General features: G+C 31.4%; 3 protein-coding genes across 3 annotated transcripts; 2 read left to right on the forward strand and 1 right to left on the reverse strand.

The window, feature by feature from the left end:
* The first annotated feature begins 6 nt into the window (after positions 1-6).
* Positions 7-5,491, forward strand: LOC101502380 (hydroxyproline O-galactosyltransferase GALT2). The gene is made up of 7 exons (XM_004485925.1): positions 7-1,079; positions 1,501-1,733; positions 2,260-2,550; positions 3,737-3,865; positions 4,022-4,195; positions 4,879-4,986; positions 5,085-5,491. The coding sequence occupies exons 1-7, from the start codon at positions 170-172 to the stop codon at positions 5,292-5,294; spliced, it is 2,055 nt and encodes a 684-aa protein (XP_004485982.1). The 5' UTR covers positions 7-169; the 3' UTR covers positions 5,295-5,491.
* A 6,606-nt stretch (positions 5,492-12,097) lies between these two features.
* Positions 12,098-16,837, forward strand: LOC101502683 (CSC1-like protein ERD4). The gene is made up of 6 exons (XM_004485926.4): positions 12,098-12,775; positions 13,723-13,865; positions 14,043-14,318; positions 14,413-15,257; positions 15,646-15,901; positions 16,212-16,837. Exons 1-6 carry the CDS (start codon positions 12,505-12,507, stop codon positions 16,587-16,589), a joined length of 2,169 nt encoding a protein of 722 aa, XP_004485983.1. The 5' UTR covers positions 12,098-12,504; the 3' UTR covers positions 16,590-16,837.
* Positions 16,838-17,625: 788 nt separating this feature from the next.
* LOC101503316 (pentatricopeptide repeat-containing protein At3g25210, mitochondrial) lies at positions 17,626-19,679 on the reverse strand. Its single transcript, XM_004485928.4, has one exon. The coding sequence runs from the start codon at positions 19,538-19,540 to the stop codon at positions 18,431-18,433; it is 1,110 nt and encodes a 369-aa protein (XP_004485985.1). The 5' UTR covers positions 19,541-19,679; the 3' UTR covers positions 17,626-18,430.
* Between the last annotated feature and the right edge of the window lie 42 nt (positions 19,680-19,721).

Consider the following 19,721-nt stretch of genomic DNA (forward strand, 5'->3'; position numbering starts at 1 on the left):
TCTTTCCCTCTATTCCAGTTTCATTCTTTTTCAAAACCCCATTTTCCCCAACTCGTTTAAACTGTAATTTTGGATTTTGTATAGGTTTTCTGAGGAAGGAAACTGTTGTAGACTATATTGTGTGTTATTGTTGTTGTTCTTTGTTTTTTCAATTTTTTTTTTTTTGAAGATGAAGAGATTGAAAAATGAATCTTCCAACTCTAAAAAGTTTAGACTATCTCATTTTTTGCTTGGTGTTGGGGTTTTGTACTTGCTTTTTATATCATGTAATTTTTCAAAGTTTCTGAAAATTGTATCAACGTTAAGTAGTGATGAAAGTTACAATGGATTAGACGGGGTAGCAATTAGGGAATCTTCTGAAGATTCAGATTTGAGCAAACCCTTTGTTAGTTCTGTTTATAAAGATGCATTTCATAGGAGATTGGAAGATAATTTGGACAAAGATGCTCCCTTGATGCCAAACAAGGAACCAATGAAGGAGGAGGATCGTGGCCGTGAATCTACCAAGCGTATTCCTCAAGGATATGGTAGGATTACCGGTGAAATCATGATGCAAATGAATAGGACAAGTGATTTGTCTGTGCTTGAGAGAATGGCAGATGAGGCATGGGCATTAGGATTGAAGGCTTGGGAAGAAATAGAAAAGGTTGATGAGAAGGAGTTTGGAGAAAGTTCGGTCATTGAAGGAAAGATTGAGTCTTGTCCTTCTTGGATATCGATGAATGGTGAAGAGTTGTTGAAAGGGGATGGCTTAATGTTTCTTCCTTGTGGACTTGCAGCAGGTTCTTCACTCACTGTGGTGGGGACACCCCATTATGCTCATAAAGAGTATTCTCCTCAGCTTGCGAAGTTGAGGAAGGGTGATGGATTGGTTTCGGTTTCGCAGTTCATGTTTGAATTACAAGGGCTCAAGTCAGTGGAAGGGGAAGACCCTCCAAAGATTCTTCACTTGAATCCTCGGCTAAAAGGGGACTGGAGCAAACGCCCTGTCATTGAGCATAATACGTGTTACCGAATGCACTGGGGAACAGCTCAAAGATGTGATGGCCGTCCATCTGAGGACGATGGCGGAATGCTTGGTATGATTTTATCACTGTTTTTTCATTTTCAAGTATGCTATTTGTTAAAACTTTGTTACCATGTTTTGGCAGGCTCCGTATATCCATGCTTTAGCAGCCATGTATTATCTATTATGAGTTGGTAGAATCTTGAGAAAGTATATGACTATATTGACAAGGATGATGAGTTAATGTAGCTCATTTAGTTTTCCAGTATGAATATTATCATAATTTGCTGTTTATGAATAAATAATAGTGCTGAAACGAGCATAGCAGACTGATTATAGTATAGAAGGATTATAATATCATATAGAATTGAATTTTATCTTAAAAAACGATGACAGAGTACTGTAATCCTTTAACATATATTTTTGCATTACTTTTTAGATCATCTTCAAGTAATAAATAAAATATTAATAAACATTTTGATCATACTCTGCAGTTGATGGGTATAAACGGTGTGAAAAATGGATGCGGAATGACATTGTTGACTCAAAAGAGTCCAAGACAACATCATGGTTCAAGCGGTTTATAGGGCGTGAGCAGAAACCGGAAGTGACCTGGCCGTTTCCTTTCACAGAGGGTAGAATGTTTGTCCTTACACTTCGTGCTGGTGTTGATGGATACCATATTAATGTTGGCGGTCGCCATATGACTTCATTTCCATATCGGACTGTAAGTTAATTGAGATATGACACATCTTTTCATCTTATGCTCATACTAAATAATTGGAGTGTAATTGTATAGTTTGCTTATTCACGACAATCATTTTTCATGGGGATAGGTTTCAAGAGGGATAATTCGGAGTTAACTAGAAACTAAGTTATAGCCTAATTATCAATACCTAATGTGTAGTCTTTTCCCCAGTTAATCAACATAATACACAGTTGATATATTGTAACATAAATTCTAATATTTAATATTCTAACAGACTTCAAAAACTTATTACTTGTGTGTTGGTGAGTTCCTCTTGCATTTTTATTGGGTTTTATAGATGGAGAATTTTAGCATACAGTGCTCTACCCTCATAGCCCCATTTTATGATAATTAATAATGACAGCAATATCTCCTGTACCACATTCCGAGGGTCACATCTAGCTTAAACTTGAAGAATAATTGGATTTGATTTCCATTATAATACCAATGCTGCTGGGATTACATTACATTTTTTCGAGCTGATTTTTCTTTTCCACATTATCAGGGTTTTACACTTGAAGATGCTACAGGGCTGGCAGTTAAAGGAGACCTTGATGTTCATTCAGTTTTTGCTACCTCTCTCCCTACTTCACACCCAAGTTTCTCACCGCAACGAGTACTGGAAATGTCAGAGTCATGGAAAGCCAGTGCTCTACCCAAACACACTATTAGACTTTTTATTGGAGTTCTTTCTGCTTCAAATCACTTTGCAGAACGAATGGCAGTTCGGAAAACATGGATGCAAGCAGCTGCAATAAAATCCTCAGATGTAGTAGTACGATTCTTTGTTGCATTGGTAAGGCTGCTGACTTTACTTTTTATCTGCCATAGAAACATATTAGTCAGTCAAGTCTAGAGAAATATGGCTGTTATTTTAGTCTGGTTTGAAGAGATGGGAACAGCTGTAATAATTTCATGGAGAAGAGAAACGCAACCTTCCTGGGGCTGTATTGTGGAAGTTTTGGGGTAAAACTGGGTTTAAATCCCAAAAGGACATTGTCAAAATTTTGTTTGAGCTTTAAGTGTGGCTTTTGTGATTCTTAATTTGATGATAAAGAAGCTACTGCAAATATAATTTTCAATTTTTGAGTTGGTGGTTATTTCAATTAGCAGATTCTTAAGGTTTTGAGAGATAGGATTGGTTTCATTAACAGGATAGATGTGAGATCGTGAAATAGAGAAGCCGGTGAGATGAGACTAAAAGGAACTTCAGCTTTTGATAAATTTCATGCAATAACAAAGCATGTAAATGATGATTCATCGGTTTCGTAGCTATGATTTATCACCAATGTTTGTTGAAATAAAATAGAAGAGTTGTAAGACCAGGGTTCCATAGGCATGGCATTGCATGCATTTAGCTTCGCACAATGGCTGCTGAATTTGGTGTTAACTAAGCAAGCTATGCAAGTGCTTATAAACTTGAAAGCAAGACTAGTTATCACCTAGGTATTTTGGCTTTTGTGATCACTCTTCTTTTTAAACAAGTTGTCAACAAGACTCTTTCAATTATCATTGATTCATGTATAAATGATTTTGATTTCCAAGAGTTTGGTGTCTGATGTTAGACCTTAAGATGTCGGCATCTGTCTTCTCTTTCTTTCCATTGTCTTCAGCCGTTTGAAGGGGCCAAACCTAACGAGTCCAAACACATTGGATGGGTTGGTTTAAGGGAACCTTTAATGTTTCTGCAAACTACTTCCTATATTAGTAATCCTCCTGGATTGGTTATCAACTGTGACTTTCCCTTTGGACTGAATGATATGATAATGCAAATATATGTAGATATATTGGTGTTCAATGCTTAGTTTGTGTTTAAAATTTTAAATGTCTATGTCAAATTTAATGCAATTCGTGAAGAAAAAATGTTCTCAATTGTTACACGACCAAACTGTGATTGTGTCTTTTTTTTCACTATTATTATTTTTATCCTATGGTATGCCTGATTTGTCTGCATTGTGTCTATTTAAACATCAATAACGAAGAATCCAAGGATGGAAGTAAATGCAGTGCTGAGGAAGGAGGCTGCTTACTTTGGTGATATTGTCATTTTGCCCTTTATGGACCGCTATGAGCTTGTTGTGCTTAAAACCACTGCTATCTGTGAGTTTGGGGTAAGTTCATTTTTAAACTTTCAGTTAATTTTTTTTGTTTCTTCTATTTTTCATACAGATATTGGGGATAGGTGACATATGTCCAGCTAATGTCTGCCAACCCACTCAGAAGGTTCGACTCTTGTGGCTCTAAGCCAATAATTTTCTTTCATACAGATTCAGAATGTGAGTGCTGCATATATCATGAAATGTGACGACGACACTTTTGTAAGAGTGGATACTGTCCTGAAGGAAATTGAAGCTGTACCCCCGGAAAAGTCCCTTTATATGGGTAATCTCAATCTCTTGCACCGGCCTCTGAGAAATGGAAAATGGGCAGTTACTTATGAGGTAGTCTAATTGTTGCATTTAATTGAAATAGTATGTAATGCTTGAGTGTGTTTTATGTTGGGTTATTGAAATGATAATTTTCCGGCACTTCATAGTGTGTATATTTAGGGATTAGGTTTTTACTTTCACACGTTTCCAAACAAACCGTTTTATGCAGGTAAAAATAATTTCTCCCCAAGTTAGGGTGTTAAACAAGCATAATAAAAATCAAAGGGCTTATTATGCATTGCATTGATATCTATGTACAAGCTCTATTTAAGGTTTAAACTTGTAGCAAGCATAGGGCAGTTTAATGCAAAAAACTTTTTAGGAGTAATATTTCACAAAACATGCAACAAGAACAGCGACAACAATAAAAGTATGACCCCTTTCAACGGAATTAGTAGATCCAACGACGTCCCAAGTAGGAAACTCGGTTGTTGAGGGACACCGAAAGAGTGCTAACTAGGAGGTCTGGGTTTCCTATCGTAGAAACTAACATACTAACATTTGTCTATCGAAAAATAAATAAATAAATATAGATCAAACGGCGTCTATATTGCTTATAAAAAAGACATCTAGAGATAGACAATTTAACTTCAAATCTCATTTAATAGTTTGATTGATAGTTTTTCTTGGTCTTAAATGTGTATATGTCTGTATCTATATCCCCTTTCTGTTACAAATTATGTTAATCGGTGCAGGAATGGCCAGAAGCAGTATATCCTCCTTACGCCAATGGTCCTGCATACATAATTTCCAGAGATATTGTCACTTTCATCGTATCGCAACACAAGGATAGGAAGCTGAGGGTTAGTTTTTTTAACATATTCTACAGTTAGTTTCATTTCCAGTTTGTGTTATTATATATATACATATTGATTGGTGAAACATTTGTTTCTGGTGGCAGCTCTTTAAAATGGAGGATGTAAGCATGGGAATGTGGGTTGAGCGATTCAACCATACAGTGAGCGCCGTGCGGTACTCGCACAACTGGAAGTTTTGTCAGTATGGATGCATGGACGGCTACTTCACTGCACATTACCAATCGCCAAGACAGATGGTTTGTCTATGGGACAAATTGTCGAGGGGTCGAGCGCGCTGCTGCAATTTCAGATAATAACAATCTGAAACTCTAGGCCCACTTTGATTTACCATTGTCTTGAATTGTTGTGCTTATCTTAGTTCGCATAGGTTGTTAGCATTTGGAGAAAATTACACTGATGACAAAATGTATTACACATTCAATTTGAATGAAATAGAATTTAGCAGAGTTTTAATCAAACATATCAAATGAAACAGCAAATTTTTCAGTTATGCAATTGCATTATTTCACTGTTGATACTTAAAATTGCAAAATGGAAATCAAATTCATCCATTTGTTATTATTTGTTGAGATTATAATAATATTAAGTTGGTAATGTTCATGTGCATTTAAAATCCAGCGAGTAATGTTAGAGATACATAAACTAAATATGAGATCCAAATAGAGAGATAAACTTGTCAACGTTGTACAATTTTAAGGTTCATTTCAGAATATTGATAATTTAGAAATCTATGTTTGATTTATTTATTCTTACAATGTTAGTAGACTAGGAATGAAGCCGGATATTTTTGCGGGATCAGGGGAAACCAAAATCTGTTCCGTTGCGATACCTAAATTTGAGTATTTACACCTTTAAAACTCACATATTCTATTTGGGCCATTTTTTCTCCTCCTTAATATGATTTGGGCTTTTTGTAAACTTACACGCGCAAATTGGAAAAAAGGAAAAGAAAAGTAAATTATCTATTTAGTTGATTATGAAAAACGTTCAAAAGAATGGAGTACTATGTAGTCAGTGTTTGTAACTAGTAAGCACTAAGCATTCAGAACTTTGTTATAATCGAAATTGTGTGTGTGAATTTTAGATGTTGTTTATCGTTCTGTTTTTTGAAACAGGAAATATTTTAAAATTTTGAAATGTGAATTAGTAAAGTATTTAAATAGGAAACATTAAACATATGTGACGTATCTATACTATTATTTAATTAAATATAAATAGAAAAATATTAAAAAATTGATATATTTAATTAAAAATTCAGTTCAAATACATCGGATTTTATTATTTTCGTTTATATGTCATTTTAAATAGAGTGCTTGAATAGCAAAATTCAGCATAATATTACTTTAAAAAAATTAATAAAAAAAATTAATATATAATTTTAATTTTAAATATTTTATTACGGATAGAGAGGGCGTAGGGTTTAAAAAGCTGAAAACTTGCAGTGGTAGTTAAGTAGTTATTTTTAATTGATTGAACACCTTTTTGACTAAGTTCATTAAACTCCTTTATGAAAAAAGAGAAGGCGTATAGCTGAATTACGTGAAAATCAAAGAAAAGTTGATCTCTCATTAAAATGGCCCCCCTAACATATTTGTATTGATTTCATGTTTAGAATTATTATTATTTTTTTTTTGTTGAAAAAAAATTAAGATGAGGAAATATTTATATTTATTTTGTTTGCGGCGAGATTCTCAATTTCTTACTAACTAGTTTCTAAATAACTACTATCTTATTTCTTAATTATAAATTTTTTGTCTTTTTTATATATTAAAAAAATAGTAAATAAACTTAATTTCAATTTTTATGTGTAGATATTTTTAAAATACCTTTTATACATAAATATATTCGATTTAATTTTTTAATTTGTAATATAAATTATTAATAGTAATAAAAGATATGTGTAAAAAAATAAAAAAAACTTAATAATTTAAGAGTGTTTATATTTAGAGATAAACTTTTTCAAAGAATGTTTATAATTAAGAATATGTAGTATGGAAAGTATTAAGCGAGTGAATACAATAAAGTAGTATGAAACCATATTTATCGACTACCGAATGTCAACTATGTGGTCATGATAAAATAATGAATTAGGACTTAGAAAGAGAAAAAAAGAAAGAATTAAAACTAATAAGCAAAGTATAATTAGAGGGTAAAATTAAACAATAAAAAATAAATTTTATTTTGAAAACCGAAAACAGTAGTCAAATTAAATTTTACTTTCTTTGAAACGACAGTAATAGAAGGCAAGTGGGAGACAACATGTTTTACAAACAATAAAGATTTTATTCATTTCATAAGAGATATTACAATTATTCAAGACAACAGATACAATTTTATCAGAAGCATGATCAAGTCTAGCATGCCAAGTAGTAAAATAAAGCCTTGATTTACTTTGACTAGAATTTGCAGAATTACAAGTAAAAAATGCCATTGTTTGCCTGAGATTTGACATAGCAACGATTAGCATGATATTCAAAATATACATTATTGTCATAAACAACTTAGATACATTCATCAAATTTTTAGAAATAGTTAGCACATGTAATAAGCTAAGAAGTAGCATAGGTTTAATTGCATTTGGTGTGTAAAAACAAGAACTACCAGTATGAACTATATTTGTTGAGCCTACAAGTATTTATACACTAGCCGTTTGGGGAACGGTTTTGAATGGATCAATTAAATCTTGACTGATTTAGCAACTTGATAATTTTACATAGTGAAATTTACTTTTTACATTAAAAAAAAAATCATTTATTATTTTGCCATAAATACAAACACACACTTAAGCCGTGTTAGTCCACAAACTACAAAAGTACCTCGGCGTGTTTATTGCATTGGTTGGGTCCTCCTATCCTCTAACAAAAGTCCTCTCATTTTCATCAAACTACCCTCCCACATTTCTCTCAATAGGTGCCACAGGCCATGCTCCTCCATACCCTACATTATTTTATTTTTACCCCAAAAAAAGACAAAAATATTTTTGTGTCACTTAACTTAATTTTAATTTTAGGTATTAATATTTATTTTTTATTTGATAAATTTAATATTGTAGATAATAAAAATAAAAATTTATTTGAATATTTAAGTTATGAATTTAATAAAGGTATTAATTTTTAAAAATTAATAATAAATTTTATTTGATTAATTATTATTTTTTTGAAATTATATAAAAAAAAGTATAATATTATTGATGACATACAAAATTGAATCATTATTTAAAACTAATTAATAATTAAATTAATAGACTGCAATTCAAAAAAAAATCTAATTTATTTAGCCCTCTGAAAATGGAACAAGATAGCGTTTAATTTTGAAAATGTGAGTTGAATTAAAGTTAAGCATATTATTCTTATCCAAAAATATGTGGGGTCAAGTAACATTTTGGAATCCTATGTGACACACACACAATGTCGGCAGCACATTCAGAAAGCAGTTATACCATCTACTCTTGACACGTTCATGCTCAATATCGTCTATCCCCTTTGTCTGGTTGAAGGCTATCCACGTTAGCAACTAAAATGGGTATGTGTATACATGAAATGCTCCATCATGTGTTAACAAAATTTATATATTTATTTTTATTGATTTATTTTTTTATATTTGAAATAAATAAAAATATATAATTTAAGTTGTGAATACGCACATTTTTTACTCTTTGATTAAATTTTAAAATCAAAATTCTAACCCTAAAAAATAATTATCAAATTTTATTTTAAAAATTACTTTTCAACTTTTATAAGACCATTGATTAAAACTAGACAATTGAATAAAAAGAAAATAAAATATAAAAATAAGAGAAAAAAATTTAAGGATAAAACTAAAAGCACATGACAAAACAAGGGAAATAATTGATTCCCGCGAATAACCTAGCAAATAATAGTAGCTTTTTGAAAAGAACCTAGCAAATAATAGTATGCTAATGCTGGTAATAATAACATACATATATAGGGTGCTGGCAACGGTTGGCATAAATGCATAATAACTAATTTTGCTATGGGAAACTACCACAACATCCTTTGGATATTCACACATCAATAATTTTTTAAACAAATATTTGGTATATAGGACAAAATTATGATAATGGGGTGAAAGTGCGTTTAATAATTCAATAATTCCATAATTTATATAGTCTATATTTAACCATAATTTTAATTGTTTTTTATACTTTTTGCTCTTTGATATTTAATTAATGATTATAATTTCACAATTTATTAGTAATCATAATTCATTCGTATTCATAAAATAGATAAATATTAGTTAGAAAATAATATATTCAATTAATTTTATATTAATATATGTATTTTAATATATACACACATATATATATATATTAAAGATAATTAAAATACATGAAAACATTTTCTTTTTCCGGAATAGACGAAAACTTCTATAAATCATTTAATAAACCATGGAATTTTTACAAAAAGAGGTAGGTATTAATCTTTCGATGTCTAGACTTCTATTTTATTCTACACCATGTGTAAAGAACTTGCCATTTTTTAGTAATTGAATAATGATGAGTGAGTCACACTAATCGATTAATTGAGCTCAAACAGCTGATTAAAAATTTTCAATTAAAAGTTACATCGTAGTTATATATTAATTTTTTTTAATAAGCTAGTCTTTTATTTATTTTTTATATTAAATTTGTCATTTATATTTCTTTTAGTGTCAAATTTGTCTTTTATTTTTATAAATGTCTATTCTTATTATCTTAATTTTAAATCAATAAATTTAAAATCTATAATTCTCTTAATTTTTTAATAAACTCGTATAATTTTAAAGATGTTTTGATTGCAATAATCATAAGAATATAATTCTTCAATTAAATTTTTTAAAAATAATTAAATAAGAGATAATTCGAGCGAGATAAATTTTAAAATTATTGAAATTAATGTAAAATTATCTCAATTTATATCGTGAAATCATATCAAAATTTATTATGTTTATATAACAAAATTTATAATACTATTTTAAAAATCTTTAGCTACAAAATATTAAAATAAAATTATGACTATAAATAATCCAACATTAAAACTTTTACAAACATAGATGAATTGATATAAGAAAAAGTTAAAGATTTAATTTAATATTTTTGTGTAATTTAAACAATTAGATAATATATTTTGCCGGTAAATACACACTTGTTATATTAATAAACAGCTACTTAAAAGTTTCAAATACATTATTATTGTACTCACCCATTGTGCACACCAACACACGTGATAGACCCTCATGGTTATTTTTTTTCTTTTCAAAAGCCAAAAAAACATAGATTAAAAATGTATTTTTGATATCTTAAATTTTATAATACGGTAATTTCGATCTTTTAGTTTGAAAATTATAATTATAGTCTTTTAATTTTAGTTCATTTTTTAAATAGTTGACCGTTTTATTTTTTACTAAACCGACATAGATTTGACTATATATATATATATATATATATATATATATGATTATATGGAATTGTCAACTCATTTTTGTTAATATTGTCAATTCATTTTAAAACTTGGTTAAATATAATATTAGTCATTTATCTTATATGTAATATTATTTTTATTTTTAATATTTTTTTATTCATTTTGGTTTTTTATATATTTTTTTTAATCAAACTTTTTTTAAATAAAATAAAATAAATGAGCTAAAAAATTTATAAAAATATTTAAAAAATTAATGTATATTTCACACAATCATAAAAAATGTTAGATTAGCGTTAACCGAATAAAAGTCAATACGGGTCAACTATTTCTTAAAAGAACTAAAGTTAAGAGATGTTAAAATTATAATTTTTAAATTATAAAATTAAAATCGTCGTATTTTAAAATTTGAGGGTCAAAAATAGTTTTAACCAAAAAGATATTAACAGTAAAAAAATACTAAGTATAAGGTGCACTTAACCTAATACAAAGTGTTCAAGGATCAACACCTAATAGAAACAAGATATCTAATAAAGTAAAAAAAACACTCCAAAATGTCTCAAGCAATTTAGGAGAAATGCAAAGGAAATATTTTAAATACCAAAAAGATAAATTATAATGGAAACTCAACATTTCATTTTATGATTCATTCAAGACCATAAGATAATTTTAATTTTTTTCAACAATTCACCGAGATTAAATTTAGAATGATAAAAAGTAACATTACTTCTCTTTCAAAATTTGTCGAATACAAAAAAACTAAATGAGATTTAAAACCTCATAGTTGATTTGAACACTTCTTAATCAAGTTTTAATTAACCCTTAATTAAAATATAAATTATCACAATACAATACCTTAAAAATCAAATCATTAAAATAAATATTATGATAAATTATTCACCGTAAATTGATATTTAAAAATTATTTAAAATTTTACTTAGAATCCATGACCTAAAATAAATTACTTTTCTAAAAGTTATAAGAGTTTGCTAATAGTATATATAAAATAAAAGTTCCCAATCTTAAAATTAACAATTGTGTTATTTGTAGAAACCAAACCCAACACGGTACAACGACATTCATTGTATGTATAACAATGAGTATAGGTGTCGAAACCAAAAAAAAAAAAATAGTATAAAATTATTTTTGGAAGTTCATTTTTATAAAAATAAATAATTTGTTCCCTTAAAGGCTATGGATTCACATTCACATTCTCATTCTAACCAAATAAATAATTAATTAGTAATATTTTCTATTTCAAACAATTTTGGTCTTTAATCTAGCAAAACATTATCATTTTAATATCTAATTAAACAAAAGACCTAAAATAATTCCCAATTTATAAAAAAACATATATCATTTTAGTTTTTATCTTTATTATTGATTATATGATGTGTACGTCTTTATAGTGGTCTGATGTATTAATATGTCTTTTACATGCATGTGTCTAAGTAAACAAATGACCAAAATGAAAGTAAATGTAAATGTAAATCAGAAAAGAAAAAAAAACAAAAAAAAACAAGAGTATTAAACAAGATGGGCATATATGTCATGTGCAGTGTTTCCAACAACATTGAGGAAAAGTTTTGTCCGTTTCAACATCTCTCTGTTTTGCTATGCTGTCACCGTTTTCCATGAGTCCCGCTCTCACACATACACTCTCCCAACTCGTTCTTCCCACGCATCACAATCACATTCTTCAATCTGAAAAAAATATTTTTACGCTCCCCCCAATAAAATATCCAAACTTGCATTAATTGAATATAACAAATCAAAAAAAGAAAGGTACCCCACATAAAAAAGCGACCGCTTTAGCTTATATAATCACCACCATTTATATAATCTTTCCATTTATCATTTTGGGTCATCATCACTCATCACCATTTGCTTGCTTCACATACACATAAACAAAAAACAAAACAGTACCTTTTTTTTTTTGTATGTTTCATATGTAACTGTTTCAATTAATTCCAATGCCTAACGTTACCCTTTTGAATGAATGAAGTATAGAAAGTGGAAAGTTAGAAGCTTTAATTGTTATTGAAGGTGAAAGGAAGAGTGGTGGTTGGATTTGAATCAAACCCAGATGGATTTTTCTTCTTTCTTAACCTCTCTTGGTACTTCCTTTTTGATATTTATTGTTTTGATGATTTTGTTTGCTTTGTTACAAAGTAAACCTGGGAACAATGTAGTTTACTACCCCAATCGGATCCTTAAGGGTTTGGATCCATTTGAAGATGGATACAAGACACGTAACCCTTTCTCTTGGATCAAAGAAGCTTATTCTTCTTCTGAAAAAGATGTTATTGCTATGTCTGGTGTTGATACTGCTGTTTACTTTGTCTTTCTCAGCACTGGTTGGTATTTTCTCCTTTTCTTTATTTATTTACCTTGTTCTTTGTTGAATTTCTTTTTTGTTGTGTTGTTGCTTGGATTAAAAACATTTTAAGCAATTTCACTTATTAGGAGCAGTTTGGATTGTAAATTAAAATAAAGTTGAAGTTTTTCACTTTTATGAAACAATTATAGACTAAATGAACTTTATGTTTATGAAGAAGGTTAAACAAGGAGAGCTTTTGGGAAGAAAAAAAATTAAATTTTTTAATATTTGTTATTGCTAGATTATTTTAATATTTCTTTATCTATAAGGGTTTATTGAAAAGTTTATGAGAAGCATAATCTGTTGGATCTTATTCTTTCTTATTTTTAATTACTATATGAAGTCATCATATATTATTATATAAAAAGCTGTATGTTAGTTTAAACATGTTATGAAAAGGCTACTCTAAATTGAGTTTACCAAAAAAGTATGGAAGAAAGCTTAGGGGTGTGTTCATGTCATATGAGTGCATATAAGAAAAACATTTTGTGATGAACCATTTTAGAAGCTTTCCATGAGTAAAATGGAAAATAAAATAAGATTTTGTGATGAACCATTGAGACTTGAAGAGTGTTGAGATATTAAGCTTCACCATCTGTTGTAGACAGTTTCTAAAACAAAAGAGTAGTTCCTGGTGAACATTGCATACTGTTATGAAATAGTCAATTTCCTATATGATGATTATGAAACCATAGAAGGAATCTTCATAAGACCCCTGAGGCACATTTAATAAGCAATTATGTGGAGTATTGTTTAATTTTTCAAATTGCCGAGTATTTAAAGGTTCAAATAGGATTCTTTTGCTACACATGTTCATCTGGTTGTAAACTCTCATAATTTCCAATTTTCTGCTAACATTCTTATAAGATGAGAGGCAAATTAAGTGTTCAGTTTTTAATTAGTATTCTTCATGTTCATTGACAGTATTCAGTATCCTAATTTTATCCGGCATTATTCTGCTACCGGTTCTTCTGCCTGTTGCTATAACTGATGTTGATGGAATGACAAACACAACTAGCAAAGGGACATTCGAAGAACTTGACAAGTTATCAATGGGACACATCACAGTAAGATCAATATTGCTTAGCATTTTTGTATAATAGTATTATAGTACTTTTTTTCTTTTGTCAACCTGATTAGTTTTTCACCTGTGTGAAAATAATGTTGAAATTGTATACTAGCCAGCTTTATTGATCTCGATATGATAATAATTCCGGAGACTGAATAACTTCTTGTATGTGTAGGCAAGGAGTGCAAGGTTGTGGGCATTTTTTATTGCTTGCTATTGGGTTTCACTTGTTTCGTTATTCCTCTTATGGCGGGCTTATAAGCGCGTGTCATGGCTGCGATCTGAAGCTCAAAAATCTCCTGATGTGAAGCCTGAACAATTTGCTATAGTTGTGAGAGACATCCCTCCTGTTCCTGTCGGTCAGACTAGGAAGGAACAGGTTGATTCTTATTTTAAAACCATATATCCCGAAACATTTTACAGATCTATGATCATAACAGACAACAAAGAGGTATGGTTTTCTTTTGATTTCCTTCTGCTTTTTTGAATGTTGTAATATATAACATAGTAATGTAATTTAATTCCTACATGTTTATTACTAACAGGTGAACAAGATTTGGGAGGAGTTGGAAGGGTATAAGAAGAAGCTTGCCCGTGCCGAAGCAGTATATGCAGGGTCGAAAACAACTGCGAAGCCAGAAGGTACAAGACCGGCCAACAAGACCGGTTGTCTTGGACTTATTGGTAAAAAGGTGGATAGTATAGAGTATTGCAACGAAAAGATTAATGAATTGGTTGTGAAATTGGAATCTGAGCAAAAGGTTACTATCAGAGAAAAGCAGCAAAATGCCGCACTCGTCTTTTTCTCAAATAGGGTGGTTGCAGCATCTGCAGGTCAGAGTTTACATGCACAAATGGTTGATACATGGTCAGTCTTCTCTGCTCCTGAACCGCATCAACTACTATGGCCTAATTTGAAAATCAAGTATTTTACAAGACAACTGAGGCAATACTTGGTATATTTCATCGTTGCACTCATGATATTCTTTTACATGATTCCCATCACATTTGTATCTGCGTTTACAACGTTGAAGAATTTGGTGAAACTTCTCCCGTTCCTAAAGTCAATTGAAAAAATAGTGGTTTTGAGGACGGTGCTGGAAGCTTATCTCCCTCAAATTGCACTCATCATTTTCTTGGCTATGTTACCCAAGTTGCTTTTGTTTTTGTCTAAACTAGAGGGCATTCCAACTGAAAGCCATGTGGTCAGGGCTGCTTCTGGAAAATATTTTTATTTTACGGTGCTGAATGTTTTCATTGGAGTTACTTTAGGTGGAACCTTGTTCAGCACATTCAAGACAATTCAGAATGAACCAAAACAAATAGTGTCGTTGCTAGCTGAAAGCCTCCCAGGCAATGCTACTTTTTTCTTGACCTACGTGGCCCTGAAGTAAGATAGCATCCTAACTTCAATTAATTTTTGTTTATTTATCCATAATGATAATTTATTTTGTTGATGATTATGTTAAAGCTTCGTAACCACTTTCCATTAATGGTAGATTGAAATGTAGAAGACACACTTTTTCTACAAATGGTGTCCCACTGTATTTCTTGTTATTATCTTTTCCTAGATTCTTTTCGAAGCAGGGCTTACTCTGTTACTGTTACTGTGTGTTTTTACCATATGTAACAATTAGGATATGATAAAAACTAAACATTATAGAAGCTTTTGTAAATGCAGTTTTAAAATAAATTGAGTATTTTTTAAAATTCTGAAAAAAAATTCAAAACATTGTTTTATGCATTTTTAACTGATTTTTCTTGTTTCTTTGTCTTAGATTTTTTGTTGGCTATGGCCTCGAGCTGTCCCGATTAGTTCCTCTTATTATGTACCATTTGAAGAAAAAGTATCTTTGTAAGACCGAGGCCGAGTTGAAAGAAGCTTGGGCTCCCGGAGATCTTGGTTATGCAACAAGAATTCCCAGTGACATGCTGATTGTCACAATTGTTTTATGTTACTCTGTCATTGCCCCTCTTATAATTCCATTTGGTGCTGTATATTTCGGCCTTGGATGGCTTGTACTGCGAAATCAGGTAAAGTACTTCAAATTCTGTCTTATGTCTTCTGTCAGCACCTTTTCATTGCAATTTAATGGATAATTACCATAAACTGGTAATAACTTAGATAAGCTTGTAAACTTATCAGATTTGTGAGACTGTTGGAAGAGCTTGTGGAAACAACTTATGACACATTCATAAGCTGTTTTCAGCTTATTTCCATAAGTTCTCAAGGATAACTTATGAAAACAACTTCTCAGAAAATTGAAGGATATATTTTTTCCATAAAGATTGTCATACTAATTTTTAATGTACTGATTTGTGATGTCCTTGTCTGTATCAACAGGCACTCAAAGTCTACGTACCATCATATGAAAGTTATGGAAGAATGTGGCCTCACATAAACAACCGTATACTAGCATCTTTGATATTGTACCAGATAACCATGTTTGGGTACTTTGGGGTGCAGAAATTCTACTATGCACCATTGTTGATTCCTCTTCCAATACTGTCATTACTCTTTGGTTTCGTCAGCGCAAAGAAATTTTATCCCGCTTTTCAACATCCGGCACTTGAGATCGCAGCTCCAGGGCTCAAGGAAGTTCCTAACATGGAATTGATTTTCAGGTCTTTCATTCCACCAAGCTTGAGTTCTGAGAAGGTTGAAGATGACCAGTTCGAAGATGCACGGTCTCAAGTATCAAGATCAACATCATTTGTTTGATTACATGAATTTCCACTGGCTTTTACCTGTTATAGTTGTAGCTGTCTTGTAGCGAAGTGATGCTTTTAGATATATTTTATTAATTGTTGATATAACAAGTTATAGGAATTAGGGACTGCTTGTGAATGTTTATGTAAGGTGAGATTTGTTGGTTTGGTAATACTGTTATCATTATACACTGTTCCACTTGTAATAGCTGTGAAGTTTGTTTGTGTTCTCTGTAATTCAAGGTTTCCTTCTGAACTTTAGTCAGAACTGATTACTTTTCAAAAAAATTTAATCATAGAATTGATGACTTTTCATTTGCATCAAATAAACAATCTCAAATTATTTATTTATTTTTGTTATGGTAGACTGTAACATGTTCTACCATGTGCAACAACCAGCCAACCAGGATCGTGGTCCCTAAAATTTTGTTTACAAATTAAATAAGAAAGGAACATATGATGAAGGGAGTGTAAATGGGGATAATGGAAAGGTATAGTGTTTTTTTTTTTTAATGTTTTTTCGATACAACAGACCAGAGCAATTCCTGCATTATTAGTGGTTTTACGATCGTGTCTTTTGACACTGCACATGCAATGTAAGAATTATTACAACAAAGATCATTTGAAAGAATATTAATATGACAAAAATACACTTTTGCATGAATTTACATAGTCTACGATCCATCTAAAACTCCATAATTTCAATCATGAAAAAGTTCTGTTATGTTATATATAGCCAGCAGTTCCTTTTGGACTGCATGCAGATAATCCAGTTTCCTATTTGAAAATTGAGTTATCTTTAAAAAACATTCTAAGCTTGAGAAAATTGGTATTTGCAGCAGGGTTTTGAAGTCCTCAAATTAGGCTTCCAAAAAAGGAACTTCACTTAACTTTAGGAGCTCTGCCATCATCATAATGTGAAAACTACTATCCAATTCATGGTGGAGTGGACATCTTAATATGATTTATTTCAGTTTAACAAATGGAATTACTTCTAAAACGCGATATAACTGGAAACTCACTATATATGACTTAACAGCAAATAAACATTGTAAAGGGAAACAAAATTCCATTAGTAAGTAAAGATGATCATCACCGTACACAAATTGGGTAAATCTCTGTTTATTCAGAATACACAAGATCTTGGCGAGTCAATTCTTACACAATGAAATTCCTCCCTTATACCAGTAAGACAAGTTGAGATATTCCAAACCATGGAATAATTAAACAAAATAGATAAATGCTACCAACTGCAAAACTTTCAACTAAGCTTTATTCCAGTTGAACTCCCGGCTTAAACAAATTGATTAAGGGCAGCAAAAACTAAAAATCAGATGATTATTTGGTTGCTTTAGACAGTAATATGACATCATAAGATGCTCATCCAGCAAACTATCCACAAGCAACTTCAACAAGTGGAAATTACACCCCAGTTTTTGCTCCACCTGTAGAATCATGTGACCACAGAGCTGTGGTAAGGTTATATAACATGCTTGTGTTTTCAAAATTAGAAGCCCCTTTCAGCCAAAACGGAGCTTGTGCCATCATATCATCAACATCAGGATTAGTGTCAACATATATTCAGGTGCCCTGCTGTTACTGCAATACTGCCCTCTCCTTCCACACTAATATGTGCAATGGAAATAACTTCAAAAGTTGACAAAATTCTCCAAGCAATAAAATTTTTCTGTTCATATGTTTCAACATAATTCATTCAACAAAAGTCTCCAAATCAGGCTCTACCAGTACCAACAAGCAATAAATCATCCGTTCAAGTTCAACTCAGACAAAAACAAACATCATCATAATCATGTTGTTAAAAAAGGTCATTAATCATGATAATTAGTACACAATCTAGTCCCTGCAAACAAACCGCAAATCATTGAACAAAGTCTTGTACATCTTCTCATTCATAAAACCATCCCTCTTCTTACATTCATCAAGCAATTCAAAGGCATCATCGACTCTCCCTTCTCGACACAATCCTTCCAAAACAGTCTTATAAGTAAGATGATCAGGTGACCTAGAATTATCCAACATATCAAACATAACTTCAATAGCATCCTCAAATCTCCTTTCCAAAGCAAGACTACAAACAATAATCACATAAGTACTAGTACTAGGAACCATACACTTCACTCTCATTTCCTTATAAAACCCTAACCCTTGATTCACCCTCCCTTTCTCACACAAACCCTTAGCAATATAACTAAAAGTATAAGCATTAGGTTCACAACCATATAACCCCATTTCATTAAAAACCCTAATTGCTTCATCAAGTTCTAAACACTTGGAATAAGCTTTAATAATCATGTTCAAGACAAAAGTATCAGGTATAACACCAGAAGCTTTCATTTGCTTAGTTAAAGAACGAACAGAGTGTAAATAGATATAACAAACGGGCAATTTATTGAACCTACGAAGAAGAGAATTGAACAATAGAGTATAGGTTTCGAGATTAGGTTTACAATCCTGTGAAATTAACATTTTGTTGTAAACGTCGAAGGAACGGTTGAAGAGGAATTTGCGATTGCAACAGAAGCGGATAATGGAGTTGTAGAGAGGGAGCGTGGGGTCACACGCGCCGGCGATGACTTCTTCGACGAGGGTTTCGGCTTGATGGTAATGGCGATTGGTGATGAGTTGTTTGATGATGGTGAGATAGGTGAGAGGGGTGTGTTTGTAGGAACGTTGTTGGGCTGTCCAACGGAAAATGTCGAGGGCGAGATCTGGGTCGGATTGGGCTTTTAAGGCCCGGTTTACGTCGGAAGGGGTGAAACCGGGTTTGAGATGGTTGATCCATGTTTCGAATTGTTTTTCGAGTGGGGTTTTGGATGGTGATGATGATGATGATGTTGATGTCGATGATGGGATGGTGGAATGTGACGAGTAGAATAGAGATGACGAATAATAAAGAGACCGTAAATTGAACAACCGTTTTCTGGTGATGATGGGTGTGCCCATATTTTATTGATTGATGAGAATTCGAATGAGAATCAAACACTGAGGCTGCGCCGCTACTGCTAGACTGCTTCCCCCGTTTTCATATATCAAAATATAAACTAATTTGTTACTAAGTCTATTAGCTTTAAAATAACGGCCAGCATAGCATATTTTGACTTATGAGGAAATACTACCCATCCAA

Source organism: Cicer arietinum, chromosome 1 (genome assembly GCF_000331145.2).
Source record: "Cicer arietinum cultivar CDC Frontier isolate Library 1 chromosome 1, Cicar.CDCFrontier_v2.0, whole genome shotgun sequence".
Lineage (NCBI taxonomy): Eukaryota > Viridiplantae > Streptophyta > Magnoliopsida > Fabales > Fabaceae > Cicer > Cicer arietinum.

What these genes read in the sequence shown, in the direction of transcription:
- LOC101502380 (XM_004485925.1), top strand. Translation starts at nt 170, where the DNA reads ATGAAGAGATTGAAAAATGAATCTTCCAACTCTAAAAAGTTTAGACTA. An exon ending in GGACGATGGCGGAATGCTTG is followed by an intron (nt 1,080 to 1,500) that starts GTATGATTTTAT and finishes CATACTCTGCAG; the next exon opens with TTGATGGGTATAAACGGTGT. An exon ending in CTTCATTTCCATATCGGACT is followed by an intron (nt 1,734 to 2,259) that starts GTAAGTTAATTG and finishes CCACATTATCAG; the next exon opens with GGTTTTACACTTGAAGATGC.
- LOC101503316 (XM_004485928.4), bottom strand. Translation starts at nt 19,540, where the DNA reads ATGGGCACACCCATCATCACCAGAAAACGGTTGTTCAATTTACGGTCT.
- LOC101502683 (XM_004485926.4), top strand. Translation starts at nt 12,505, where the DNA reads ATGGATTTTTCTTCTTTCTTAACCTCTCTTGGTACTTCCTTTTTGATA. An exon ending in TTGACCTACGTGGCCCTGAA is followed by an intron (nt 15,258 to 15,645) that starts GTAAGATAGCAT and finishes TCTTTGTCTTAG; the next exon opens with ATTTTTTGTTGGCTATGGCC. An exon ending in GGCTTGTACTGCGAAATCAG is followed by an intron (nt 15,902 to 16,211) that starts GTAAAGTACTTC and finishes CTGTATCAACAG; the next exon opens with GCACTCAAAGTCTACGTACC.